Source organism: Trichomycterus rosablanca, chromosome 13 (genome assembly GCF_030014385.1).
Source record: "Trichomycterus rosablanca isolate fTriRos1 chromosome 13, fTriRos1.hap1, whole genome shotgun sequence".
NCBI classification, from domain to species: Eukaryota; Metazoa; Chordata; class Actinopteri; order Siluriformes; family Trichomycteridae; genus Trichomycterus; species Trichomycterus rosablanca.
In genome coordinates, this window is record NC_086000.1 from 18,117,545 (window position 1) to 18,142,747 (window position 25,203).

Here is a 25,203-nt window from a genome sequence, read left to right on the forward strand (position 1 = left end):
ATAAAACCGTATTAAACAAGTTTGAACAGCGAGCGAATAAGCAAACTATATATATATATATATATAAATAACTATTTAAAATAAAATCTTACATTACAAGCATGCTACTGAACTTAAGCATACTGTATTAGGTTAAGCTCTGTAGTTACTGGTTCACTTGAGTGAACACGAGTGTTAAAGTGTATATCCAACCCATCAGCTGTGCAATGCGCGCATCTCTGGTGTGTTTCATGAAGGTAAAATAATGGAGAACTATATTGAACATCAGTATCAGTTTGTGCTCCACTTTACGGTTCCTTGAACATTTTGGGCATCTGGTTTAAATTTGCAGTCATGCTTAGTCATGAAGAGGAGGATTCTTTACCTCCGCTCTCATTGGCTCCTAACTTTAAGGATTTTAACCCCGAATACTTCGAACGCAATTTACAGTTCACTATCATGGCTTCTCAAATAAAGGTTTATCTTAGCTATATTGTTTTTTTTTACAGTTTAGTTGAATCGCTTAAATATAAAAGGTTGCATGTACTAACCACATTTTCATTATTATTTTGCAGCCTGTTCTACATGGATATTTCAGGAGTTCATGTTCATGGAGAGTGCGGATTGGTAAGATGCATCCAGAATCACACATCTACAAAGAGTGAAAGTAACAGACATTTAAAATGCAGTCTTAGGATTTTAAAGATTTCTGAAACAGCTTTTTTTTTGTGGCTGAATGAGTGAAATGCACTTCGTGAATGTATTTATTCAATAAGTTGATTGTGGAAAAATATGATCACTCAAAAATAAAAATACAGCAACTTAAGCTATTAATTTGCTAGTGTAGCCTTATGTCATTTACTTCGTTTGGCATGGCTTCCTTAATTCTTGTTTAAGATTATGATTGATGATGCTGGAGACTTATTTGTACTCATATAAATAAGGCTAGTTTGGCTGCACCAATTACAAAGTACATGGAACTTTTTAGATGGTCAAAAAGAAATTCCAAACTATCTTCTTTAGACTAGAACAGGCTTGGGGAACCTCCGTCCCGTGGGCCGTATACGGCCCCCCGCTCAATCAAATGTGGCCCGCCATATGTTTCCTAGATTTTATTGTCTGGGCTTTATGCAATTAATTACACTTTAGACGAGACAACAGACATAACAAATATGAGTTATGTTGCCACATACCAGTTGCGTGTTGCCACGACGTCATTGCCCCCAGATATTCCACAGCTGGTCAAGACCAAACATTCACAACCGTCACATTGAAATTATGATAAGGTAAGTCTGAGATCAAATATAAACACTACATACCATCAGCATCATGTATTTATAAAGCCTATATTATTTGGCTGTATGTTGCGTCATTGTAGTCTGTGGCCCGTGACCAGATATGTAATTATTAATCTGGCCCTCAATGGGTAAAAAGTTCCCCACCCCTGGTCTAGAACAATCAAAACATGTCTACCACAAATTGGAGGCTCCTAAAACATGTGTGATGCTGGTCACAGTCAAGCCAGCTCTTCATAATCATGGTTTTAAAGGTTGCTGTGTAGGAGAGAAGCCTCTAAAAGAAGCTTCTTTCTTGCACAAAAGCCTTTAAACCTATGGCGATATCAGAACTGTGGCCATAAGCTTTTTACACCACTAAGTAAGTATCTATCATGAAGGAACTCACATGTTTTAAGAAGTAGTTCTAACAATTTAATCACAGAACAATCAATAGTTTCAAAATATTAAATACATGTCCCTTAACAGTTAATGGAAATTTTAGACTTTAACCTGTTCTGCATAAGGGCAACATGATCTGAAAAAATGGTTTTTAAACTTTTAACTTTTTAAAACACGCTGGAACCAGAGCCAGCTAAGGCTGAGCGGCCACATGAACAATGATTGGCCTGTTGTTTAGATGGGGGCGGGACTAAACTGGATGGGGTCTCTCTCTCTCTCTCTCTCTCTCTCTCTCTCTCTCTCTCATGACTGGTGCAATTATGACCTCTGCTGGCTGATTGGTGGTGCCTGCAAAGAGGTGAGAAAAGAGTGCTCTCCGGGTGTGTTTCTCCATACACAACGCTAGGCTGCACTGCACTCGTCAAAGTTTAGGTGATAAGATGCATACGGCATGCTGCCCACGTGTCGGAGGGGGCATGGGTTAGCTTCGTTCTCCACAATCAGATCAGAGATCGGCATTGATGGAGAGGAAGCATAATGCAATTGGACGCGCTAAAAGGGAGAAAAAAGGGGAGAAAATGCATTTAAAAAATATTAAACACTAGACACAAGACAAAACACCTTGTACAGGGTGGCAATTCATTGCAGGTCTTCAAACACCCATTAACTCACCTCAGTGCTCATATAAATCCCACATAAATAGGGGTTAAGCATGCCTAACTCGTTGGCAATAAATAAAGACATGTTTTGAACCCAAATCCTGTACGACTGTGCCACTCTTTGGCCGGTACCTATTTTTCTTTAGTAAATCATCTTTAGTAAAACATCCTTAGTAATTGCTGGATACTGTGGTACACGGTCAAATACACTCTGGTCAGGGCATTTAATTATTTGCTCGATCAGTCGTTAGGATATTTTATCATTATAACACTGAAAGCTAAAATTCATGGCAGCAATGCAGTATGGTTAGTTTAAAGAAAGATGTCACTAGAGTACTAGTCAGTACGAAGTTAAACACTCTGACGTTGTACATTATTTACATTATATTATAATAAGCGCTTATTATAAATAACATTAATATTGGTACAATCACTTTACCAAGTGTTTTTCCTAAATAAACTGTATTTATTCAGACTGAAGCTTGCATGTGTTCTTAACCAGCTTTTGCACTAAAGGGGATTGAGTATGACCAGGTACCAGTGAACCTCGTCGCGGATGGAGGCAAACAGGTAAACGCTCAGATTAATGTGTTATACTTTTATTTAATCTTAGTTTTAGGTTCTAATGTTCTCCTGTGTAGTCTGTGGGTCTGACTTTTTATGCTTTTCAGCTTACAGATCAGTATAAAGCAATAAACCCAATGCAACAGGTGCCAGCTGTCACTATTGATGGCATTACCCTGTCACAGTCAGTAAGTTCTACTACTACTTCTGTTACTACTACCAATAATGCTAATAATAAAAATGAACATGTAAGATTTATATGATGGTCAAATAACAGTTATTACTGTTAATGTAACCTTAACACCTTAATATAAAAATTATCTTTAAACCAAATTTTATATTCCTTACTCTTTCCTCATGAAGATTTGAATATTTTATGAACATTGATTTTCTCCCCACAATATAAATGCCATTTTTACTCAATTGTTAAACCTTGCACAAATAAACATTTTGATAATGTTGTGTATTGTAAAAATGTTATAAAGTATCATATTAAGACCACACACTTCTGGCATGCGGTTACAAAGCAGACATCAAATGTTTCTTTTCAGAGTTTTTTAAATTATTATTTAAAAAAATCATGACTGTTACTCTGCTTTCAGCTGGCCATCATCCAGTACATTGATGAAACTCGCCCTGAGCCACGTCTCCTACCGACTGACCCAAAACAGCGAGCTCAAGTGCGCATAATCTGTGACATAATAGCCTCTGGGATACAGCCTCTACAGGTGTGTATGTAAGAAACACTGTACCTAATAAGCTTTATAGATATAGAAGGGCTGCTATTCTTAAACCGTTGTTTTAAAAGCCAATGCACAATCTGTTGAAATTAGTTAAGTTTTGCTATATTTATGTTGGGGTTATGACAAATGTCTTGAATCCATAATGTCTGCTGCCAACTATAAAATATGGTGGAAATCTATAAAGGTATGAACAGCCATCTGGTGGAAATCATAAGATCACATGTTTGCAGCCAAACATACTTTAGGCAGTTTTACAGGACCTGGTGCACTCTGATGCCAACACATTTTCCTAATGTTCCTATTACCAGGATAATAAGCCCTCATTCATACTATTAATGTAATGGTGAGTGTGGCAAGCACAACGAAGCTTAAAAGCAGTAATATGTTATAATATTGTACACTTACATTTATAGTGGCTATAAACAAGTAAAATCTTAATATATTGACTCTTGTCTAACATTATTCTATTTTGACTGATTTATTTAATTTCTTTAAATATATAATTTAAGTGGTATTGAGTGAGTACACACACATTTATCAGTGAAAAAGTTAGCCCTAATAGGACATGATGATTTGAAATCATACTTTTTAAGTAATAAATGTGTATTTGTGCAACCTCTGCTATGGATGACATTGGTTTCAATGATACCCAAATCATGTGCAAATTGTGTTGTCACCTAACCAAACATATGTAAGACATTTGTGTGGAAAATACATTATTTACCCTGTTATCAGGTAGCTGAATAGTTATGCAAACTATTGTATGAGTTGTATGAACATTATAGATGATAAAGTGCTTATACAGAAAAACATGACCACTCAAATAATGTATAAATAATTTAATAAATTTGCATGGGGTTGAAGGTTTGTAAGTGATTGGAGGGTAGATGAAAGAGACAATATATGCTGTTGTATCTGTGTTTCTGCCTAGTGCCTACTGTTTCAGGGATACACTCTTGACCCACTTTGACCCTAACAAGGGTGAATAAAATACCTTGTCCTATTGTTCATGCTAACATATGTTAATAATAACACCACCATAAAAGGAATCCATGTTACTATTCTACTTTGATTATACATATTTTCAGTAAAGTTTACTTTCAGCATAAGAACCCAGATTAGGGACTAATGTTCCATGTACTTTGTACTTGCAGACAGTTTTTGTATAGATAATCTTGGGACTAAATTGTGTGGTGACATTCGTGACTTGTAGTCAACCAACCACTACATTTTGGACTGATGGCTGATGCGTTAAATGAAGGAGATATGAGATAAGGCCAATTTTTTATGGTCAGATGACTGGGTTGAAGTATCTCCAAAACAGCAAGAGGAAAACACAAGAAGCTGTGGCGAGTACTGACCAACAGTGTTTTGAGGAGGGACAAGCCGACAGGTTGTTGGGCAGCCAAGACTTATTATTGCCAGATGACTTGAAGACTATAGCATCTGGTGCTTACCAACAGAGGAGCTAATGTGGCTTAGAATGCAGATAATTTTGATGCTGGTAATGAGGTAAATGTGTTAAAATACACAGTGAATCAAACCCTTCTGTCTATGGGCTGTGTAGTCACAGGCCAATACCTGTGCCAACTTCTAAGCACTGCCAAAAGCATATTAGGCATGTGGTCCTAATGTCTTGCTTAATCAGTGTTAATGTCCTTTATAGGTTGATGCCAGTCACTAATTCTTCACTAAGACTTCATTTTTTTTTCTTAGAACCTTTATGTCCTACAGAAAATTGGTGCAGAAAAGGTACAGTGGGCTCAACATTTCATCAACAAAGGATTTAAGGGTGAGTGCTCATAAATATTGGACCCTCTCTATTTTTTTTAGTTATGCATTTCTCTCTGCTTTGTTTTACACGACACATTAACCTGCGAAATATATTGAATTGCAGCCCTCGAGTCTAAACTGAAGGAGAAGGCTGGGACATACTGTGTTGGAAATGAGGTAACAATTAAATTACACCATTTTTAACTAATGTGCTATACAACTAAACAAAGCTACTGGTTCATTAATTACCACATCCTTATAATTAGTTCCATGAATAATGCACACTTGCACTTTAAAAGGTACACTTTGTAGTTATACACAACTGTTCCAATCATCTCTACCCTGTTTATCATAGAAAAAAAGGTCTCAAGAAACCACCACTTACCAATTGTTTATGGGTGGACCATTTCCAGAACAGCAGTGACCCTTCTAGTGGGTGTATGCATAGTGGGTTTAGTACTGGCACAGCTGAGTCAGGTTCAGCAGCTTTACTACTGAAATAAAAACTGTTTATTAATTAATCTTTAATAACTTCAGTAAATAAGAGCTGGTGCTGTAATTGGCAGTAACACTAATCAATCAACACATGCAACACGTCATTTTCGGCTCTAATGCACTAACCCACAACTGCTGAAATCCAAGTTTGAATTTCAGCTGTGCTATTGACCAGCTGGGTGTCCAAACTAACAAAGGACTGTGTCTGTAGGGGGAGGGACAATGATCAAATAGGGATTCTGCAACAGCTAAGGTGCCTGTGCAAAGCACACAATACAAGGGTCTGTGAAAGATATAGTCAGTGGTAGTGCACACGTCAGAGGGGCTTCCACCCTCAGAGGTGGGGATGGCTACGACTGTTAACAAGTGTTAAATATATACACTTAAATTACAATATGTGGCCAAATATATGTACACACATGAGCTCATTGGACATCCCGTTTTAAAAACATGAGCATTAATATGGAGTTTTTTTTTGTATTCCGTCTTAGATATCCATGGCAGACATTTGTCTTGTGCCGCAGGTCTACAATGCTGAACGGTATCATGCTCTTAAATTAAATGCAATCTGAAAAATTATTGCATACAGCCTTTTGCTAATATTTTTACTATGTTTCTTTTTTTTAAGGTTTAAAGTGGATTTAAATCAGTTTCCCATCATCAAACGAATAAACCAGACCTTACTGGAGCTTGAGGCGTTCAAAGTCAGTCATCCATCCTGTCAGCCTGATACACCAGATGACTTGAGAGCATAAATCCAAATTTTAAACACTTTACTTCACTTCTGTAACTGCTAGACTGATGCTAGTGACATATTCAAATTCCACTAAAATGAAAATGTCAAACATTCAGTCCAATTAAACTTTGTTCATTGTGTTTATTGTTGTGATAGAAATTTGCTTTCATTATGTTTTGCAACCTTCAGAGTAGTTTTAAGAACAGAAGCACATCCCTTTAAAAACGACAAACACCCATAAACAACAAAATGGTACAAAAAATATAATGCCTTTAAATATAGTGCCTTTAAAAAGCTAGAAAAACATTTATTGCATGTAAGTAACAGCCAGTGTTTTTAATTTCTAAAGTTGCTTAACAGGTAATGGTACAGCAAAAAATACCTCACTTGCAATAATCACAAAACACTAGCTGTAAAACAGCTGTTTAAATATGTAAAATACCTAATCGGCTTAAAAAGAAGTTTAAAAAAGTGCTATTCATCAGAAGAAGTTCCATGTTCTCCCATAAATAGTGTGGTGGGAAAAAAAAAAAACCCTCGAATTTACTCTTTGTAAGGAAACCTTTGCTGTCAGGTTTCCCATCTGTACGTTCTGATCTTGCTTGTTTCCTTTGCCTGCACTTGAGAAGGAATATCGATTGTGCATTTGACTGTATCCTCATAAAATGTTCCAGCACAATCTGAACCCCCAAACACCAAGATGGAATATTGGATGGAGGGGCAGGTGTAATGGCCATCTCCCTGGCCCCTCTTATCGGTGTGTGAGGCAGCAGTGTCACTCAGCATAATCAGACTGTGGCCAGCACGAGGCTTTGAGGTGAGCAATGGGCACACCAGCGACGTCCAGCAGTTGGTATCTGTAAAAAAAAAACAAAAAAAAAAACACTACTACTTATCTAAAGTTAAAGAAATCTCCAGCATTTTCAACACAATCTTAATTTACAACAGCAAAGAAACCGTTACCACAGGTTATTTCAACTCAATGTGGTAATGACATGATTAACCTAGACTGAAGAGATGGAGATCTTGTAGTGCTCCCAAAGCACTGCAGCCTCCACTGATCAGCAACTTGTTGTCAGACACAGGCAAAGCAGCATGAAACCTGAGAAGATGGAAAATTTATTTATTAGGATTTTAACATCATGTTTTACACACTTTGGTTACATTCAGGACACACAGACACAAGTAGAACATGCACAGTCCACACAGAAAGGACCTGGACTGCTCCATCTGGGAATCGAACCCAGGACCTTCTTTCTGTGAGGCGACTGTGCTATACCCACTGAGCCACTGTGCCACCCGGAGAAGATGGGGAAAAGGTGCTTAAACACACTAGCCCACTTGTGCTGGGATCTTAAGCTTGCAAGGTTGAATCTCAGCTCTACCAGCTGGTGCCTTTACACAGACACGATTGGCTAATGTCTATCACAAGCGCAGTTCAGAAGGATTTCTTATCACTGCTACAATTACTGCTTCCCAAAGAAATAATACAAATATTTGTATACAAATATTGACTAATAAGTAATTTGAAATTTGAATTTGAAAATTCTTACCCACGGGCCAACGGTGGCATGTTCTCATAATTCACTGATATGTATTCCATAAATCCTTAATCATAAGAAACAATAAAAAAAAATCTAGTAAAAATTAAAATCTGTAAATGAAGATGCTTTTAAATAGTTAACTTTTTTACCAAGATCTAGAATGTGGAGATCGTTGAAGTAGGCAGCAGTTTTCCTGCCTCCAAATATCACTAGTTTGTCAGGCAGTAGTGTGGTGGAGTGGCTGTTTATAAATATAAACAAACAGATTATGTCCAATTCATTTTATGTTGTAATATAACTGTAAAATTTATTTTTAAAAAAAAGTAAAATGAAATGAAGCACACTAACCCAAACCTGGGAAGAGGACGGTCACCCTCCACAATTGGTTGGTACCACAGCTCATGTTCAGGGTTAAAGATGTACAAGGCGTTACTGCAAATGTTGCCTGCAGAACCGCGACTAGGCTGCAACCCTCCAAACACATAGAGCTCACTCTTATAGATACTGGCACTGTGGTATGCTAGTGATGGAACATTCCCCCTGGCCTGGTAAGAAAAGCAAATCATGGGGGATAACTTTTAATGTGTATACGCACACTCAAAATGTACTTGTTTGCTTGTTTTTACTAATGTAACAAATATTACTAATGAGCTTATGAGAAAATATTTAGTTGACAAATTTAAAAACAGTTAAAAACTCACTTTAATGACTTTCCACTTCCATGTCAAAGTATCCAGTACATAAATATCACTAAAGCGCTGACCTTTTCTCAGGCCACCATACACATACACAGCTTTAAGCTCAGGGTCGAAGGCAGCAGAGTGACCTTGAGCACTTTGTGGGAGAGGCCCAGATGCAGAGGAATCTATGGGGAACCAAAAATCCCCCTCTAGAGAAAGGGTAGACAGTTAGCATAAACTGTCACAAAAGGAATTTAACTACTTAAAACAGTGGTGATTAAAAATGCCTCAATACTGAAAAAATGGTCTCCTGAGCATATCTGGTTTTAAGCAAGGTGCATGTAAAAGCAAGTGTTCATGATGGGTGGACACAATTTGATGAGTGTCAATAGTTAGTACTTAGCAGAAATAGCCATTCTTTAAAACTAAAAAAGCTTCATCAAGTTGCTATGCTCACATAGCCACCAAATTCAACCCAATAATTGCTTAAAAGTAACCCACCGATCTCCAGTTTCCATACTGAATCTGTACAGTGGGCTTGGTCTCCAGTGTCCCCACCAATCAGAATAGCTGTGTCTGGATCACATATACACATGGCATGGTGCCAGCGCTTTGATGGGTGCTCTGGATGAAATAATAAAAAAAGACATATTAAGGAATGTCTTAAATGAAAAATTAATCTGTCATTAGGGTTTAAAAAAACAAATGCCAAATTTTCTGCCAAATTCCTCATACCTAGGGTGGAACAATAAAGGGTCAAAAGTATTTATTTTAATTTTGCTTACTCAAAAATAATTCTTTATCACAGGCATTCAGCTAGATGAGAAACAAATAGTTTATTTACATTTCATTCATGTATCATTTTAAGAAAAAACAGGCTTTTCATCCAAAGTCTTACTTTGCATATTTTTTTTTATTAGAATTAAAATGTTCACCAGGAGATCAGCCTAGATCATGAAGGAATTGTATGGAAAAAGCACTTTTAGGGCTTTTGGCCTATTTTACTTTTTTTCAAGATGCAATAGGACGAGCAGTAATCAAGAACGTTTATCTCAATTTAAATGAACTTATTTATAAACTGTGGTTAACTGAATTATTATACAAACAAGTCAAAGATTAACTGCAATATATGTATTAGGGCCCTACTAAATGTACAAACAAATGTGCTTAATTTTACAGACCTCGTTACTAAAACAATACTAAAGTGTTTCAGTATTATGTTTTATATGCATTCTTTTAAAATTTTGGGGCATTCAGTATATGTTTGGTTGAAATAGGTATTTGGGGTAGCTTCCCCTCTTACAAGATACGAGTGTCACACGTTAAGGTAGGCTATATAACTACATAAAAATTATAAATAAAAAAAACCACACATCAAAATAACCAGAGAAAGTGTTCACCTGTCCTGTAATTCCTTGTCCTTTTGACAACTTCCTTCTCATTTTGTGATTCACACATTTGGTTTAGTTTGCGCTTCTTAGGGCTGGTATCTTGAATTGACTTCTGTGGCGTTTCAGGTCCCTCACAGCTCCAAATGCGTCCTCTCTTTCCTATCACTGACCGTCTTGGAGTTTTATCCTTCAGAGTTATGAATGATGAGTCGGCAATACAAACAAATGTGAAATTTAAGTTTATGCAAAATGCATAAAGCGTTACTTTTAAATTGTCAGTTTCTTCTGTTTATTGCTTACATGTAATTAATTGTAACTTATGTAAATTTACAGCATTACAATTACTAACAATTATTGAATGTTCTGTAGTAAGTTGCCAGATTCCCAAATACCTTACCATAGTCCACACTCCAAGGCTGGTGTTCTGCGTATCCTCTTTGGTTGTTTTGAGCTCAGCATAGCTGACAGTCTCTTCAGGCGATTTCTGAGATGTGAGCTTTCATAAGAAATGATGCTTAGAAATAAGAAGCGCTACTGGTCTGCCTAGACATTTCATTGTCAAAACAATAATGATTTTAGACAATGTAAGTGTGTATGAATGCACACCCATATTTACTAAAGGATTGACAACACCCATATAAAACTAATAAGTTTCCTTTTAAATACTGATCCATATTAAATATAGGTTGCTTAGAATTATTTAATGTGGACTTAACCAACTTATACATATAGCATTTTGAATTATGTAAGCAATGTTTTTAGCTGCACTTCACAAATATTTACAGTAAAATACAGAAATGACAGGAAAAATTGACCTTGACTTTTCAAGTTCACCTTTGGGCTACTCACATTGTTGTTACTAGCACTGCTCAGGTGGGAATGGGAGAGACTGATGGATTGGTTGCAAACCAGTCGTTTTCTTTTCACCAGTGGTGTACTACTAACAAAGCTGGCTTTCACCTGTATTTTAAAGAACAGAAAAAATCAGTGGCCTGTTTATCATAACATAAATATATCATCTCTGTTTAAGTAAGTCGATAGACAGTTAGAAAAGTATGTTGAGGAGGGGGGGGGAGGGGGTGCTCAGGTGACGAAGCAATTTAATGGTCTAGCCCACCACTGCTGAGATGTCAAGCCATCAAATTAAAATCTCAACTGTGCTATCGACCTGGCATCTGCAAAAGAAATGGTTAATTCACAGAAAAGCAAACTCTTTGTGTTATGCCTTTCTGTGAGACCATATCTCTGGCTGATGGAAACATAAGAAACTGGCGACTGCACGCATATCAAAGGGGCACATGCTAGCAGGTTTGAGGTGGTGCAAGCATCAGAAATTTGAAATGATTAGTGGTCAACTGGCGATACAAAACTGCCCATGACTGTTTGACATTAAAAACATGAACAGATTAATCTTGTGTAACGAGTAGCTAGCTGTCCCGTCATGAATGTAACCAAAGTGTGTAAAACATGACATTGAAATCCTAATAAATAAATTAATCTTTTCACAATAATTTACATATAATTAGTACCTCTCCACAAACAGTTAGCAACACTTTTGCACGTGCACCTCTCCTTCTTTTCTCTGCAGATGCAGCTAAAAGGTCAAGTGTCCAATCTCCTTCCCACACCAAGCACCTGACAAGATAAATAAAAAAGATTTTGTCTAACAGGTGTAACACAGTAGTTAGGAAGTATCATATTCAGGACATTTTTTTAGATCAAAACACTTTAATTAGTTATTTGAGGTGAAATTTAAAAGGGCACAAAGCTGGTCGGGTGTGTTGAAATTAAATGTAACAAACACTTGAGGACAAATTACAACTATGCATGTTTTTATTTTATGCTCCCTTTTAAACTGTTGTCTTTAAGTAAAGAAGGCCAACTGACAAAACGGTCATTGCTGTGGACACATGTAAACACTGCACAGCTACAAAACTACTATGATTTCATTTACTTTCAATTAAATTTATTGTCATATTACTACAGGGATAATGAAATCACCAAGATGGAAGAAACTAATTTGTCTTAATTTAATTTCTGATGTGTCACTTTTAATTTAGGGCATATTTGCACTGCATTACCTAAACTATATTAATTAATACAATACTACTTTGAAAACAGACAAAAATGTAATTTACCCATGTTTAGGAAGAAAACTGCTTCTAATTTTAGTTTCTAAGTATAGTCTACTGGTCTTCAGTCAACTATTTTTGTCCAAGTATGACTGAAAAAGCATCACACGTTCCATTTTTAAATAGTTAAAGTGGATAAACAGAATATACCATCTATGCCACCCTTAAGCAGTGGGCATGCTTCTTCTTAGCTCCTGTAGGTTAATATAATGTTATAGTTTTTAGTTATTTTGTGCATCACCAGTATCTGATGCAAATGTGACCACAATCAAAGGTAGTGTGAATAATGATATAAATCCAGTCACCTCTGTATACCCTAATGTTTTGTTGCCTCCAAACTGTTTAATTATATATTTATTGTAACAATTTGCTTTATTTGGGTGCTTGTATTTTTGGGACTTTTTACTCCTAGCATTTGCATCTCAGCATTTACCCAGTCCTGAAAATAGATGTTGTTGCAGCACTTGCTGTTCATCAACCTGAGCATATACATATAGGCTACGTAAATGTTAAATATAGTTTACTGACATATCTTTTACAAGCATGTATTTCATGTGTTCATACCTTGAATGTGGCGAGAGGACTCCAATTTTCTGTGTTTGAACATCTGGACTCACGAATACCTCAATTAAAATAGTAGTCTCACAAGAAAATGAGGTCCAGTCTCCTAGACTGAACACGACAAGCTGTTTGGGTAATGGCAGAGGAATCTGGAGCTGGTAACTGGTGCGGTTCACTTTACTGAGGAAACACCGACAAAACACCAAAATGTTTGTAAACTATTTTGAATTACACCTTTTAACGAAAGTATATTGGCTTAACAAAAACCCAGACCTGATGAACTGACGAGGTGCTTCGTGTAAAGACCACACAGCATAAAAGTGTACTTTCCCCATAGTCGTGCTAAAATGGAGCAACCAATCCCTCACTTTGCTGAGCCCAATTACGCTGAGCCCTGCTTGCCTTTAAATTAAGTTTAGGTGCATGTCCAAAACCGCACCGTCATCGCTATGTAGTGCACTAGTTAGGGAGTTTTGCCGATTTATAAACCATGTCTAAAAGCATAGGGTAGAATATTTAGCAGGATACTGAAATGACATACTGTACTGTTGTAGGTTGGTGTCCAAACACTGTAGACTATGATAAGATAAAGGGTCCCCTAAATGTCGTAGTTTTAAGGGAATAGGGAGTAGAGTGTTATTTGTAATTCTCTCCTGTCGAAGTTCTTAACGTATGTGACTGCAGGAAAGGCACCCTTCTACAAAGCAAATCTTATAAACTCTGCTACAAAGCCACTTTCTTCACTTTCTCCACATCCTTTACTGCAAACAACTTTCCCATAATCTTTCAGGAAAAGATTGACAAAATCAGCAGATCTTTTTCTATAGCTACCATTACTTCTGCTGATTATCAGCCAGAATAAACTCCAAGATCAGTAGGTGTCACTGACAAGCTTAATGCTGCCAGAGCAGCCAGTGTCATCAGTCCTGATCCTCTTATCTGCATACTTGTAAATCCAGCATTCGTCTGTCCATTTACACAATCCTTAAAATAACATTGTAGTGCATGGCTTCTTACCTGAAAGAGCATTCTTACCTGGTGTCATTTAACTGGAGTCCCACAGGATTCTGTACTTGGTCCTCTTCTTTTGTCCTTATACACCTGCTGTCTTAATGCTGTGCTCTCTTTAATGGCTATTTTTAGCTGCCAGCATATAATTTAAACCAATAACACTTGCCTACAAAGCCCTGAAAAACTGTTGTTTAAAATCCACCATATAAGGTCTGGTCTAGATGGTCTTTTAGATGAAACATCTCAAAAACCCATTCCAAAATATTGAAAGACCAGTTAGTCTGAGTATTTTTGCATTTTTTTTCTCATGTAGTCCTCTGGGTAATCCATTTTGTCTCAAAGTAATATATAACAGCATGTGGATTGGCTAGTTTTAATATTTATTACTAATTCTGAGTGCTGTAAAGATCCCAGTAAGGCTTTATTCGTGAGCTTTCAGTGATCACGGCATATCAAGGTACATTAATGTAATTAACACACATGATTAGTATATTGTTTACCAATATTTATTGGACAAAAAGCAACAAAAATAAACAAAGCAGAACATAAGTGATCATATTTATAAATTACAGACTATAACATGGCACACATATAAAGCACATTGGCAGTTTTGGGTGTTTGAGCAGCACAATCAAGGGATCTCTTTGCAGACATGCAAATAATTAGGTAGAAACATTTTAATGTGATGTGGAATGTGGTGGGTGCAGGTGTGTGAGCAGAGCTTATCTCTCAAGCTAATTCACACTGCCTGTTTTACAGAAGTATCTCGTCCACACAGTGTGATTTGGTATTAAAAAAAACTACAGTACAAATACATTAAAGAAATGACAGCACAACAACATTTTCATAATCTTTGTGTATACGTTGTACAATTAACAAAGATGAAAAGCAGAATACACAGACAGTAAAAAAAAGTCTAAATAAATGTAATGACATGATAACTTCTAGAAAGAGCTGACCTTTTAGAAAGTGCTGAGTAAAAAAAATCTCCCCCCTCACCCCAACATAATGTGAAATGAAAGACCTTGTAAATATTGAAACAGTTAAATTTCAACTTTGCTGTTTGTGACAGGAAATGGTTTGCTCTTAAGTCATAAAATGGCAGGCTGTGGCCAGTTGCTGGCATTGTATCCTTGGTAACTGAGTAAATAGCTGTCGTATCTGAAGTAGGTAAACAGAAATACAAAACTAATTCAAAACATGCAGTTTTAAGGATACCTTAATTTTAAGGCAACCCAACCAAGATTTGGATAGAACAACCATTTAAAGTCGGGTGACAAATTGAAGGAAAAGCTTAAATAAATGAGTTGAGAAATAATAATAAACACCCCTGCTTAAATTCTACACTTTGTTGGGTTTCCAAATAAAAATACACTAACATCCTCTACAGGGAACAAACCTAAATATGCTTAAGTGCATAAATTCTGCTTATTTGATTAAATTAAAATATTAAAAAATGTATTCTTTTGCAAATAAACAGTAGTTATTTTTAATTCTTGTATAGAATGTGGTAGCTTTTTTTCAGATTTATTTATAAAATGATAAAAACAGGGAAGTGACCAGGGTGTCCAAATTTGATAGTGTTTTATTTATAACCTGAATATAAATATGTGAAAAAACTTTAGTGCATATCACCTGATTCAGTTTTTGGCAAATACACAACGGCTCTTTTATTCCACTTCCTTAATCTTTATACAACTTAATCTACTATTTATCCTGAATAAGCACCTTTTCCTGAAACATCTGTTCTACCTGATTACTGAGGCCACAGCCAATATAATGATTTATTTATATAGAGACAAGTGCAAAACATATCAGCACTTCACAAGTCCTTTGAACACTTGAAAAATACACTTAACAGAGCTGCACATAGACAAAGCTTTAAAAACCTTACATATTGACTAAGACATGATTGTATAAGATACAGTGATTGCATCTGAATAAAATTAATTATATGTATACATTGGTGAAAATATACATATTTTGATTAAAAATATATATTATGGAAACAATCATTTTCTAGTGTGCTCATGGTTTCTCAGGCACTATAGTACACTCTGTAGTACAGAGTCTTATTCCGCCATAAAGAGTAAGAGTTGTCAAACTTAATCAGGTACGTGCCTTCTCCAGGGAACTCATGACTACCTCCTTGAACAACCAGGTGACTGTCCTGACGGTACACAGGCATGATCTCCCCTAAATTAGAGTTGACCGTTGGTTTAGATCCTTTCTCCACATCTCCAGGAATCACTGGTCCTGCTTTAAAAAAAAAAAAAAAGTTTTTAACATGGAGCAACATGTAGTGTGGGAGGAGCATATCTACAGAGACCTGGGTTCGATTCTTGTCTCTAATCACTGTCTGTGAGGACAATTTAAGTGGATTTTCTCTGGAAACTCCAGTTTCCTTCTACCTCTCAAAAACATGCCTGTATGTAAACAGGCTACTCTGAATTTCCCAAAGTGTGACTGATCGTGAATGTGTGCAGTTTGTAATGCTTTGTTCAAAGCAGTACACCCTCTACTTTTTTTCTGGTTGGCTCCTGACCTACTGACCCGCCATCATGATAAAACAATGAATGAACAATTAAATCTGTAGGTGGTTTTCTACTAGCAAAGATAAACATGGCCAATTATAAACTGAGAAGCAATCACTTACCTTCTAGCTCATCTTCATCCTCATCATCGCTGGATTCACTGATGTGTACTGTAATAGCTCGGCTAGTGACTGGAGACCAGTCGAAGTACACACCAAACCCAATGTCATAGCCATCCGTAGCAAACTCCCAGCACACTCGCTTGGCCTCTGGAGTGGTGGGTACATGGATGGTCATGATGTCGCCACGGTACACAGTGACCACACTGTCCTTCTCCTCTTTTAGCTTAGCCTTAAGCTCCTTTATTTCCACCGAGGTCCATGTAGTGGCTGGTTGCAAAGCTGGTAATTCTGCAAGAGAAAACTTTTATTTAGCATTCAGTGATTTCAAATGTTATAAATGCATCTTCAGATGGTCAGTGAAGTGGAATTAAATCTGCCCTGGAGTGTTCCTTATGTGCAATAGTACTGGAATGCATGTGCCAGCAGGCTGGCACACTCCCTCCCTCCCCCCCCCCCCCCCGACACCCACACCCACCAGGGCTGTAACATTTTATAATATGTTGTTGTTGTGTTTTATCGCCATTATAAGCTCTGTATTTAGAGCCATCTCTATGGCGTGCCATTTGTATGTTTTTAGAACATTCTTATTACAAGAAAGGTGTTTGAAGAGGTTGAGATTACAACAGATGTTTTAACTTTATGCTTTTTAGAAATGTTAAAATCTTAAAAGGAGCCGTTTTTCTAAAAAGACAGAAAAATTTATTTTATGTCTGATTCCATCAAGTACAGATTTCTGTCCTGGGTAAAAACCTCACATTCACATAAAATATGTTTCATTGTTAGGGTAATTGAGGAATGAAGGCACTTTGGGGCCTGTTCTCCTTTTAGTAGGTGTCCGAGTGTCCTATTCTGCATCGTGTGAGGGCTACTTGGTCCCTCCTTTTATAATATGATAAGCTTGTCCACAAATATCTGGGTGTTACTTTCAAATAGTAAAATGTCTTTTTAATTAAAATTTGAATGGTGATATTAAACCTCATCAGCAAATATAAAAGATTAAAGCAGTTTATAATGAGTACAATACATTTGAATACAGGTGTCCACCACTTTAAACAATGACTGGCTTGATTGCAGTGCAGAACAGATGGAATCGATATACCTAACTCACTTTAGCCGAATGACAATTAAAAAAAAAATTTTATGTAAGGATTTGAAGTTTCACTACAGACTCTGCTCTTGTAGTTCTGTGCTAGGGTTGGATCACCATGCAGCCTGTAATTCATGTCCCATTAGATCCATGCAGCTAGTTAATTAACGCATGCTGTGCATGATTATGTAAAAACAATTACAAATACAATGGCTGTGTCCTAATCTTTCTTTTCTAATGTGGTCAAAGTATAATGTATTAAATCTGTAATAGGAAACTGCTGAAGATTTACATACACATGCACTTTAGGAATTCTCCCAAAAATAGGATTTGATCAAGTAAAACCTATAACAAATTTAGTGTTTATAACTAAATTTATTTTTGTCACAAATCTTTAGTTCAGTCTGTTTTTTATATATACAGTACATTCACGTTAAAACAGTTCATTTAAAGTTTTTTTCTTTTTGGGGACAAAATGTTTTGCACTGTTTATGCTTTCAATGCTTTTAAATGAGTTTTTATAAAAAGTTATTATACAATGCAAATTCATAAAATGATGTTTACTTCATTGTAAAACACATATCTTCAGTTATAAATTAATGTGCATTTTGGTGCCACGTAACAAATTAATTAGGATAAAGCTGTTTGATGTGCATGCAAACCACAGATTAATCAAACTTCAAAACGACTCGTTAAAGCTATATTACATTTTTACTTACTTAAAAAATTAATCTATATTAATATATTAGGTTTTTGTGTTGAAAAAGCAATAACAAACTCTTGGATAAAATTCATAATTCAATTAGGTTTATGTACAGCTCTCGGAAATAATAATAATAATTATTATTATAATTATTAAAGACTTAAATGCAGGAATTGTAGTGTTGGTTTTTTCTCTCAACAGGGAATTCTACACATTTTTAGGTGTTCTCTCTCAGAAGAGCATGATGAAATATGACGACACATGTTAGCTGTGGCTGTTCAATAGAAGATGTGCTAACCTTTTTTCTCCCCAGGGTGGGAGGATTTCTCAGTGGTGCTATCCTGTGGCTCTCCGCCTGCAACGGGCTTATCCTATTGAGAAAAAACTAACAATAGAACGCAAAGCACAGGACAAAACAAGGAAGAGCAGAAATTATGTAAAGTGCTTAGGGTGAGAGGATATACCTTGGTTGCTTGTAATCTTTTTGTATTGCTGTCATCATTCTTTTGCTGCTGGTTGTCAGGCTCTGTTACTGGCTGCGAAAGATCTGTGCTTTGAAGTCTTAAGGAAAGAAAAAAGTTTTATTGAAATCAAAAGTATTAGATTTTCTGCACATTATAATCAATACCTAAACTGATACATTTATGTAAAGGGTGTGATTTTCACCAGCTAACATGTTTTGTGTATACTTTAGATGTATGCAGTATTGGGTAGTTTTATTAAATTTATTATATTATTTAAATAAATGCACAGAATGATGGCTTTATTTCCAGACAGCTAAGGTATCTGTTGTTGGATTAGATTTAAAAAAGTAAAATACCTGGCAGTAATGTTATCTTTGGTGAAGTGCAGTCTAGTGCAAAACGCTTAACCATGATAGCTCACTAGGCTGTAGCTAATAAAGCATATTGCTGTCTACATCTTCCACCCCAAAGCTAGTTTTTTTTAATTATTATTATTTTGGCTGCTCCAATATTTAGGAGTTTTCAGAGCAGATCTGGTCCACATACCAAGCTTGGCACAGTGTTTACCCCTGATGCAACCCTCCAATCTGTATCCGGGCTTGGGACCCGCACTAAAACAAGTGCACCTACCAATGGCTAGACTGTTTCAATAATTTGGATCTAGCAGATTTAACAAACACACACACCAATAAATAAACTTGTAAAAACTGTTTTAGCAAGCAAGTATGTTTTTTCAGATAATGACAGAAATTTTTTTTAAGACAGAAATCATTAAATCCCAAGACTAATGTAACATGCACAACCTTTACAAGTGAGTGCTAACTTCCAATTTCACTTGTAGATCCATTACAACAACAATAATATACAACTACTAATACAAAAAGGTCAGTTATAAAACGGATAGTTCCGGTCCTAAAATCTGATTGGCTGAGCCGCGTTCGAAGCCGTTGTAAAATCCCCGATAAACGCACACCTAGGACCACCTCACATCATTCCATATTAATACGCCACTGAATCGAAAAAGTTATTGTTATTTTCGCCCTCATGTTGCCTAGCAACACTGTTAATCGAACTATTTTGCGTCGCGGAAGAATGCTTTATTGTAAGTTTATACACGATAAATACATTTATGAATTAAACATTGTTGTATTTATTATATTTTTTGTTGACCGCCGTTTTATTAAAGCAATAAGCCACGAGAGGCCGTACGTTACTGTGATTTTAGCACGGGGAAAACTTCTTTCCCGTGCTAAAATCGTAACAGTAACGTATGGTCTAAAACTTCTTGGTCTAAAATCGTAACAGTAACGTATGGTCTAAAACTTCTTTCCCCGTGCTAAAATCATAACAGTAATGCACGGTCTCGAGTGGCTTATTGCTTTTATAAAACGGCGGTCAACATAAAATATGATAAATACAACAATGTTTAATTCATAAATGTATTTATTGTGTATAAACTTACAATAAAGCATTCTTCCGCGACGCAAAATAGTTCGATTAACAGTGTTGCTAGGCAACATGAGGGCGAAAATAACATTAACTTTTTGTATTCAGTAGCGTATTAATATGGAATGATGTGAGGTGGTCCTAGGTGTGCGTTTATCGGGGATTTTACAACGGCTTCGAACGCGGCTCAGCCAATCAGATTTCAGGACCGGAACTATCCGTTTTATAAGCATCATTTAATAGTCACGGCTTTAAAAAAGAAAATGTTTATTAAGGCTGGTACCTGTCGAGTGGGTTGGAGTCGCAGTTTTTGGACGCTATACCGGAGAAGGAGGAAACAGAGAGGGAAGATAACCTGGACTGAAGCTCCGACGTGGCCTCTAGTTTCTCCATGTCTGATCAGACAAAAAGCCGAGTTTGTAATATTAAATAAAACATAAACACAAACGCCATAGACAACCTAAACAAAACCATCAACTAGTGTTCTATCAATCCTTTCTTTCATATCAATCAGAATATGCTTTATTAACGCAGACACAGTATTAGATGTACAACGCGAACATCAGTTCCGGTACAAATAAACCATCTATATAACTTAAATAGTAGCAGCTGTGCGGAACACTGTGCACAGAGAGCTGTGTAGCGTTCACTTATGCAAACACTCAGTTCAACTGCGTATTTAAACAAACATCAACTGCTAATCTGAGCTACTAATCATTCAAATACATTACACAAAGCCTGTCAAAGCATTAATCATCAACTGCACTTACCGCCAATAAAGAAAAGTGTCCAGCAGCAGCGGGATGTGAGGATGAGGTTAATCAATGCGGTATAATGCCGTGCAGCGATGCTGTCTGTATAACTGCTGGATAACTGAGGTTCTACCAGCCAATCGAGCTCAAACTACAAACTACCAACATTACCAACAGCAACAGCAACAGCGACACTGACTGTGAACCTGGAACTGGTACACTCGAAACAAACTGTAACTCAATCGCTTTTCATAATAAGAGACTTATTAACACTTACTTGTATTATTATCATTATTAATATTAATATTTTTTATTGTCTGTTTTACCACCGCTTAATCCTGGTCAGGGTCGTGGTAGGTCTGATTTATTGGACAAATGGAATTACATATTTTGTATGTATGATGGTAGTGGATTTTATACCTTTTCATTGTTAGATAAATGGTTCAGGTGATCAGGGGTGTGTCTGTGATGGAATGCAACAAACAATGGAATGAAATGGCTGTTATGCATGTAGAGATGTTTATTTTTAAAAAAAACATTAAGTTAGCAAGAACAAAGAAAATGCACTCCTAAGAAAATGCACTCCTGTGCCACCACTTGCTTGTTTCTCTCTCTCATTATTAATCTAACTATACATACATAAATACAGTATATACATAGTAATTATGTACAAAATATTATAATTTTATTATTATTGTTTGTGTGTGTGTGTAGAACAGATCTGTCATGCTTTATTTTTAATCAGTGTTTATTTAAAGTACTGTACAATTAAAATGTCTCAATCATGTAGGAATTACATAAATTTATTTTTGTAGATAGATTTACATTTACAAGCTTTGTTTTGTGACAGGGCCGGCGGCACGGTGGCTCGATAAGTAGCACTGTCGCCTCACAGCAAGAAGGTCTTGGGTTCGATCCCCAGGCGGGGCGGTCTGGGTCCTTTCTGTGCAGAGTTTGCATGTTCTCCCCGTTTCTTCTGGGAGCTCCGGTTTCCTCCCACAGTCCAAAAACATGCAGTCAGGTTAATTGGAGACACTGAATTGTCCTATAGGAGAATGAGTGTGTGTGTGTGTAGGTGTGTCTGCCCTGCGATGGACTGGCACCCCATCCAGGGTGTTACTGTGTGCCTTGTGCCCACTGAAAAGCTGGGATAGGCTCCGGTACCCCCCCCCCCCCCCCCTTCCTCACTCACAGTGAACGATCCCTTCATAAACACATTAGTATTGTTGAGCTGTATATACTCTACAGGTATACTATATCAGGGTACATTTAAAAATCAAGCTGCAGCACCAGATACATATGTACAAGCTCAGCACACTAAGTGCCCTTGTGGTATGTTAACTTTCTTGTTTTTTAAGAAAATCACTTTACACAGGAATTAAAATTATACAGGAATTTTAAATGATCTTAATTAGGGCTGTCGTTAATCGAGATTAACATTTTTAATCTACCTATTTTTATTTGCCTGTTTGTGCCACATACATGTGTGTCTCTGTGGTAATTAACTGTATTTCAGATGAATTAGGATGTAAAGTGCATGAACTGTACACGGAACTGTACAAACACTGCTGTTAAATGGATCACAATATTCTGTATAAAGCAGGCAGGTCCGCGAGGTCGGGTTTTATACGGCCCGCATGTTCTGTCTTAAATTGTTCAAACAGAAAAAGTAATCAGTTATCGTCGCTGTCCGATGAAAAACTACTTTTAGCGGTTTTTACTTTTTTTACGTGTTGATGAAAAGATGAATGAAATCACGCGATCTTTGTAACGAGTATTTCCATTGGCTGCTAGACCTGTCCATCAAAACCGCATATCTCCTCCTCCTTCCCTTCCTGTCTCTACAGTTTATTCAGGTTATTTTATTGGTCAACCTGTTTTTAGTGTCAGGGTTATGAACAGGAAAAGATCCTCATTTTTGTCAGATAATGTGCTTTCTAAAATGAATTTAGATTTAATAATTTTATCATATTTTATGAATGTTTTTATTGGTAAACATGTTCCTTCAATAAAAATGTGCATAACTGTTCAAATTTTGCTTAATTATTAGTTTGCGATTCATTGAGATTAATCACGATTAATTATTTAATCACGTGACAGCCCTAATCTTAATACATAATTGTGATATAATTAATCTATTTGGTATTTTTTTAGAATGTCAACTCTTTCTATATTTGTTTAAAAAACAAAACCATAAAAAAACATTACTGCAGTAATTAAGCCACAAGTGGTTTAACACCTCCACAGAGATCCAAGTTTATAATGGTGCAGCTCCCATGTCCACTATTAAACCCTTGCAGCTCATTCAAAATGCAGCTGCCCGTCTGGTTTTTAACCAGCCCAAACACTGCCACATCACCCCACTGCTGCGTTCTCTTCACTGGCTTCCTGTAGCTGCACGCATTCAGTTTAAAACACTGATGCTTGCCTACAAAGCCAAAAATGGACCAGCCCCAAGCTACCTTCGAGGCCTAATCAAACCCCGCTCTGTACCACGCAACCTCCGAGCCACTAGTCTCGCTCGACTTGAGCCTCCACCCAGGACTAAAGGAAGACAAGCATCAAGGCTCTTCTCTGTTCTAGCACCCAAGTGGTGGAATGAACTTCCTGTCTTGTCTGAACATCTGAGTCTCTTGCTGTCTTTAAAAAACGATTAAAATCCCATCTTTTTACAAAACACTTAAACAGACTTGTACCTACAGTATTTACTAAAAAAAAAAATTCCAATTCCAAAAAAATAATAATAATAATACTCTGGTTCTAACAGGTTTCAGCAGATTTGTGTTCTTTGACTGTTGTTTACTAAAACTTGAGAAATGAAATGTTTACTATAGAAGCACTTCTGGGTAAGAGCATCTGCTAAATGCAGAAAATGTAAATGTAAACGTAACAGGCCTTTCTAGACCTAAACAGACCTTACTGGATCTTAACAGACCTTACAAGACCTTACCAGGCCTTACTGGACCTTAACAGACCTTACTGGACCTTAACAGGCCTTACTGGACCTTACTTGACCTTAACCGACCTTACTAGACCTTAATAGGCCTTACGAGACCTTATTGAACCTTACTAGAGCTTAACAGCCTTTACTAGACTTTAACAGGCCTTACTGGACCTTAACAGGCCTTACTGGACTTTTCTGGACCTTAAAAGACCTTACTGGACCTTAAAAGGCCTTACTAGAACTTATTAGACCTTACTAGAGCTTAACAGGCCTTACTGCACCTTACTAGACCTTACTAGACCTTACTAGACCTTACTAGACCTTTAAAGACCTTAACATGCCTAACTGCACCTTAACTAGACCTTAGTGGACCTTAACAGACCTTACTAGACCTTATTAGACCTTACTGGAGCTTAAAAGGCTTTACTGGAACTTACTAGACCTTTACATACCTTACTGGACCTTAACAGACCTTAACAAACCTTTACTAGACCTTAACAGGCCTTCCTAGATTTTAACAGACCTTACAGCATCTTAAAAGACTTTACTGGACCTTACAAGGCCTTACTGGTCCCTAACAGGCCTTACTGGAACATAACATGTCTTACTGCACCTTACTAGACCTTAACAGACATTACTAGACCTTAAAAAACTTTACTTGACCTTAAAAGACTTTACTAGACTCTAACAGACCTTAACAGATTTTACTAGACCTTAACAGATCTTACTGGACATTAACAGACTTTACTGGACGATAACGGATTTTACTAGACCTTAACAGACCTTACTAGACCTTAACAGACCATACTGGACCTTAACAGACCTTACTAGAGCTTAAAAGGCCTTAATGGACCTTACTAGACCTTTACAGACCTTACTAGACCTTATCAGGCCTTACTGGACCCTAACAATTTTTACTAGACCTTATTAGACCTAACTGGACTTTAACAGATCTAATTAGACCTTATAAGGCCTTACTAAACCTTAAAAGACCTTACTGGACCTTCAAAGACCCTACTAGACTCTACCAGGCTTTACTTGACTTTAACAGACCTTACTGGACCTTAACAGGCCTTACTGAAACCTACTGGACTTTAACCGACCTTACTGGACCTTAACAGACCTTACCAGAGCTTAACAGGCTTTACTGGACTTTAACAGACCTTACTAGAGATTAACAGGCCTTACTACACCTTAACAAGCCATA

At 36.8% G+C, this 25,203-nt stretch overlaps 3 protein-coding genes across 4 annotated transcripts; 1 reads left to right on the forward strand and 2 right to left on the reverse strand.

Annotated features, from left to right (window-relative positions):
- The first annotated feature begins 359 nt into the window (after positions 1-359).
- On the forward strand, positions 360-6,767 carry gstz1 (glutathione S-transferase zeta 1). Its single transcript, XM_063007750.1, has 9 exons — positions 360-456; positions 555-606; positions 2,817-2,884; positions 2,986-3,066; positions 3,481-3,606; positions 5,338-5,413; positions 5,519-5,571; positions 6,381-6,430; positions 6,518-6,767. The coding sequence occupies exons 1-9, from the start codon at positions 439-441 to the stop codon at positions 6,642-6,644; spliced, it is 651 nt and encodes a 216-aa protein (XP_062863820.1). The 5' UTR covers positions 360-438; the 3' UTR covers positions 6,645-6,767.
- A 245-nt stretch (positions 6,768-7,012) lies between these two features.
- Positions 7,013-13,285, reverse strand: zgc:163014 (uncharacterized protein LOC100038766 homolog). The gene is made up of 13 exons (XM_063007889.1): positions 13,207-13,285; positions 12,937-13,113; positions 11,770-11,875; positions 11,090-11,200; positions 10,638-10,736; positions 10,250-10,427; positions 9,351-9,473; positions 8,871-9,058; positions 8,518-8,714; positions 8,319-8,410; positions 8,179-8,233; positions 7,630-7,727; positions 7,013-7,482 (listed from the first exon to the last, which is right to left on the reverse strand). The coding sequence occupies exons 1-13, from the start codon at positions 13,266-13,268 to the stop codon at positions 7,196-7,198; spliced, it is 1,773 nt and encodes a 590-aa protein (XP_062863959.1). The 5' UTR covers positions 13,269-13,285; the 3' UTR covers positions 7,013-7,195.
- A 1,147-nt stretch (positions 13,286-14,432) lies between these two features.
- On the reverse strand, positions 14,433-21,199 carry tmed8 (transmembrane p24 trafficking protein 8). Of its 2 annotated transcripts, none has more exons than XM_063007418.1 (6): positions 21,071-21,199; positions 20,584-20,695; positions 18,855-18,951; positions 18,689-18,761; positions 16,601-16,888; positions 14,433-16,200 (listed from the first exon to the last, which is right to left on the reverse strand). In XM_063007418.1, the coding sequence occupies exons 2-6, from the start codon at positions 20,691-20,693 to the stop codon at positions 15,983-15,985; spliced, it is 786 nt and encodes a 261-aa protein (XP_062863488.1). In that variant the 5' UTR covers positions 20,694-20,695; positions 21,071-21,199; the 3' UTR covers positions 14,433-15,982. The 2 variants fall into 2 exon arrangements, with proteins under 2 accessions (XP_062863488.1, XP_062863487.1); XM_063007417.1 differs by having other exon boundaries at positions 14,433-16,203.
- Positions 21,200-25,203: the final 4,004 nt, after the last annotated feature.